The sequence below is a fragment of the Sinocyclocheilus anshuiensis genome, unplaced genomic scaffold (assembly GCF_001515605.1).
Source record: "Sinocyclocheilus anshuiensis isolate Anshui unplaced genomic scaffold, SAMN03320099.WGS_v1.1 scaffold2169, whole genome shotgun sequence".
NCBI lineage: Eukaryota > Metazoa > Chordata > Actinopteri > Cypriniformes > Cyprinidae > Sinocyclocheilus > Sinocyclocheilus anshuiensis.
The window spans coordinates 132632-137527 of NW_015552701.1; the positions used below are offsets into that span (position 1 = coordinate 132632).

The 4896-nt window shown below is 37.1% G+C and overlaps 1 protein-coding gene across 1 annotated transcript in view; it reads left to right on the plus strand.

The window, feature by feature from the left end:
• LOC107667706 (vacuolar protein sorting-associated protein 13C-like) overlaps positions 1 to 4896 on the plus strand; it is a 60837-nt gene that overhangs the window by 26964 nt on the left and 28977 nt on the right. The window contains 8 exon segments of the mRNA XM_016459429.1: positions 1095 to 1262; positions 3189 to 3493; positions 3746 to 3893; positions 4009 to 4117; positions 4202 to 4326; positions 4429 to 4585; positions 4682 to 4696; positions 4698 to 4717. Of these exon segments, the coding sequence (XP_016314915.1) occupies positions 1095 to 1262; positions 3189 to 3493; positions 3746 to 3893; positions 4009 to 4117; positions 4202 to 4326; positions 4429 to 4585; positions 4682 to 4696; positions 4698 to 4717 (1047 nt within the window).

The following is a 4896-nucleotide window of genomic DNA, read 5'->3' on the forward strand; positions in this document are numbered from 1 at the left end:
TATATATATATATATATATATATATATATATATATATTAGTATATATACTGTATACACACATGCACAAAATAAATTTTTATTGCATTCTTAAAATTACATTATTAGTCTTTTTAATTTGAATTTTGAATAATGTTTCATTTGAAAAAAACGTTTTTTATTGGAAAGTTTTATCAGAAATCAAAATTAAGTAATTGATTTACTTCTTTTCACAGGTGGAGTTTTCCTCACTGGACTTCCTGCTGCACACTAAAGCTTTGCTGTCTACCATCAACTACATGAATTCAGCAATACCACAAGACCTCACAACTTCTAAAGACAGAGAAACCCAGAGACAAGCTGTGAGAGCAGCAGCAGGGAAGACAGGTGCGAACAACATTACACATTTTACACATTTTATATTGAAAAGGTGTGAAAACAAATGTGTTTTGATTGTTGTCAAATTGTTAGGTAGACCCTAAATATTGCTCATGCATCTCTGTCTCCGCTTTGTAGGTTTTTTCATGGGTAACTAATTTTTTTCTTGACCTTTGCACTGGTCTTGACATGCCATGTACTAACAGGGGTCTGAAACAATATCTGTTTTGCTTGTGTTAATGCATGTTGCAGACACTACTGTTTTTAGATCGTCATATTATGTGTTGTTTGAGTGTTTTAACTGGAGTGTCTATGTTTTGTTAGTGTCTAAGGGTTCGAAGGACTCTGGTGTTGTGAACTTTAAGCTGTCTGCCGTACTCGGCTCTTTCAGAGTGGCTGTTTGTGATGACAGAAGCAACATTGCTGACATCCGGGTTCAAGGTAGAAAAAACTAAAGTGTCTGTCCTTAAAAGTCAGCATATCTTAAAATGATCACACTCTGTTATTTATTAATTTTCTGCAAGTTAACCAAACATGTTTCTTTCATTTATGTCAGGCATCGATGCATCTGTGGTGGTCCAGGCCAAAGAAACAGACGTTTTTGCCCGTCTGCGTGACATTGTGGTTCTTGATGTGGACCCTAAGACTATCCATAAGAAGGTGAGAGATCAGTCATATTGTTTTTGGTATGTTTAAGCAGGTTTCTGTGCTCCAGTTTTGTTTTTGTGAATACTACCAGGCGGTGTCAATCGTTGGAGAAGAGGTGTTCAGCTTTAAGATGACATTGTATCCTGGGGCCACTGAAGGTGAAGGATACACTGACACCTCCAAAGTGGATGGGAAAGTTATCCTGAGACTTGGCTGTATCCAGATCGTCTGCCTGCATAAGTTCCTTACGTCTTTATTGGTACGAATTCATGTAAATCCACTTACCTTTCATATTGTATCGGTACTCATATTTTGTCTGTGTTACTCAGTCATCTAAAATGTATACCAGTAGATAAAACTCAATGACTGGTAATTGCAAAACAAACAGGGAAAGCGTTTTAAAAAACTGTATTTCTCAGTGTCTGTATTTTTGTTTGTATTTTGTCTGGATGTTTATGTCTCTCCCTTTCTTTTTGCTCTGGCATATTTCCCTCCCCTCATAGTTTTCGTTAATTGTGTCTTCCTCTTTTCAGGACTCTTTTAGCTATCAATACCCCTCTGCTGATGAGGTACAGGCTTGGGCATGCAGCATTAAAGTTTTTTGCTTTGCAGCTTATTTTCAAATGCACCTCTGCACACACTGAAATATGTCCTCTCCCCATTAAACTCTACTGGATTTGTTGTATACACAGTTAATCCTTTTCAAATAAGATGGAAACATTAATTCAGGTTAACACCATTCACAGCAATGTTTATGACTGCTTTTGTTTTATTTCTAGTGCAGTGGTTCTTAACGAGGGATCCTGGACCCACTAGGGGCCTCAACAAACTTCCCATATTTATTCTCATATTCAAAAAGAAATTAATTTAAAAAATAATTGTAAAAATGCAATTAATAAAAGAAAAAGTATTAAATTTTCGTATCCATGTATAAAAACAAAAAAGGCCTTAATTCTAACTAAGAAAGAAAAATGACTTTTTAAAAGACAGTATACATATACATACAAAAAATATCTCTGCCTTATGGGGAGGCCATAAGATAGTGTTGAACAACGGGGTGGGGGGTGGCTTGGGGGGTTGAGAACCACTGTTCTAGTGGAAGGTTATAGGAAATATATAGCTCTGCTGCATATTCAAGAACAATTCATTAGATTCAAGCTAAACAGAAGCAGTCTTAAAGTTTACGATCACTAATATTGTCAGTAATATTTCAATATTGCTTACATTACATTTATATGCACCACTGACATATAATAACCTCTTTTAAAATGGGTATGACTTTTTAGTTATGCTTTTCCTATCAAATCAGGTAGTTCGAAGAACCAAAAGAAAGACTTTCATAAGATCACACCCATACCTGATATTTATCTACTATAGCATTGCATTTTAGAATTTCTGCACCGCTATAGTGGCATCAAACAGAATTATGTATCACCTAAAAGGTAGATCTTGTCCAAGTGTTTTTCAAACAATGGATTATGCCATCTTTTATTTTTCATAAATAGGTCCGAAATCTTGAGTCAGTGTTGCTAAACTGATTATAGTCCTGTTTGCAGAAATGTCATACTGCAGCTTTAATGCTGTTTTCTCTTAAAAGGATGTCTTGAGTATATTAGTATTCATTTCTTAGTTTTATCTGTGAGATATTACTGTTCTAACTGTTAGATATTGTTAAAGAAGTGGACTTTAGGTAATGCAGTTTAGCCTATAGCGTTATTTATGAATGCAATAAGGCACAGAATTTTTAAATAACTTGATTGCGAATATGTGGATTTGCATGTGCGCTCGTGACTCATACCACATATTGAAGTAGAAATCACAGAAATTTGAGACGGAATTTCGCACGATATGGATGCCTTGATTTTACTGGTTCTAACTTTCATACTCTACATGCTTAATAGAAACAGCTCACCAGCCATACCCAGACAATATAATCATCAGCTTTCCTACTTTCTCTCACAAAAAAATACTGTTTCACTCCAGGGCTGCTTTTTTCACCCCTACTGAATTTGCAACTTTTAGTTGTAAATTCGGCTTTCAGGCGTTTTAAAACACAAGAACATCCCTGCATGAAATTTCCCTACTGTGGATCCCAGGCTGTTACATTCAGACCTTCCCTCACTTCTACTAAACTGCCATGTCAAGTCACACAAAACTGTAACTAACTATTGATTGTCTTCCATAGATGTTTGTGGATAACTTCCAGACAGCTAAAGAGGCTCTCAGTGCCGCCACGGCTCAGGCCGCAGAGAAAGCAGCTTCCAGTGTGAGGGATTTCGCTCAGAAAAGCTTCAGACTTGCCATGGACATCAGACTGAAGGCCCCCCTTATCATAATCCCTCAGTCCTCCACATCCCATAATGCATTTGTGGTTGACCTGGGTCTCATTACTGTGGGAAACAGCTTCTCACTGCTGGCAGCTGAGGGCTTCCCATTGCCTGCAGTTTTGGAGACCATGGATGTAAAACTCACACAACTCAAACTGTCTAGGTAGTAAAGAAAGCTGGAGAACTTTCCCAGAATTCTCAAAATTAATTTACTTCAACTTATATATTTTAATTAGTTTCCAAGGCAACATTTATAATTTTCATTTAAGTTTTTTTAATGCAATATTTATGTTTTATTTCAACTTTATTTCAATTAACAAAAATGTTTAATAGTAGTCTCGACTTGTTTGGTGCTACAGAATGATTCAGAGACAGCTCTTTTTTCTGATTTATTTTTTTGACCTTCTTTCTTCAGGACTGTTCTGAAGCGCGATGCTGCTCATTTAGATGTTGAGATTCTGGAGCCCATAAATCTAGAGCTTTTAGTCAAGCGTAATTTGGCCACCACTTGGTACAACAAAATTCCTGGAATGGAGGTCAATGGAGTACTTATGTCAATGAACGTGAGTTTCTCATGACGTTTTAGACGTGGAAGTGTTGAATCTAAAATCTAAAATGGGGCCCAATCAGAATTTTCAGGAGAGAAAACTAAAGATTGCTATTCTCTGGCTTCTGTAGATGGCTCTTGGCCAGGAGGATGTTGGGGTCCTCATGAGAATCTTAGCAGAGAACATTGGCGAGGGAAGCAGGGCTGCTGCAGTGGAGGGAATGAAAGCTTCTGCTAAAAGTATGAAAAGGTTTAACCTGTCAGTAATCTTGTCCATTAAAGTTTGTCTTTAAGGGCTTCATTTTACCCTCTTTTCCTCCACAGATGAAGCTGTAGATGAAGGACTGATCGAAACACTACCTGTGGGGACAGGGAGTCAACCTGCATTGACCAATGGTGCTTTCAGTGAAAATGTTGTCAATGTGCTGCTCAATTTTGAAATCAAGGAGGTGATTAAGCTCTCTTAAGTTCTTATTTTCAGTTACAGTCATAACTCCAGATTTGGAGTGGATCTGGAGGGAACTGAGAATCCTGTATCTTTCTCTTTGTAGGTTATGCTAAGGTTGAAAAAGTCCAAAAATGGGAAAGAGTATCCCTTTTTGGTTCTCCATGTAGCTCAGCTTGGAATTGACACCAAAGTTCGAAAATACGACATGGAGGCCACAACATACATTAAAAACATCTCCATGAAGTGCCTAGAGTTCCTTGGTTTGTAGCACTTGTTTTTGAAACCTCACAGTACAAAGCAGCATTTTCTTTCGTAAAATTCATTTGAACTTTTTATTTATTTATTTTTCTTTGCAGATTCAAATGGAGAACCGTGAAGTCAAGTATTTTCAGGTAACTACTTCTTTCTGAATTACACTAATATGTAATTTGGCTTATAAATGAGCACTATTTATAAAACTTCCTACTAGTGTTGGACGATATCTACAGTGAAACATCGCGATGGACGATGATATCGGCGGGGGTGGTGTTAGGGGGTGTGCCCGAAGCGTGAATCCTTATAAGGGAAAACA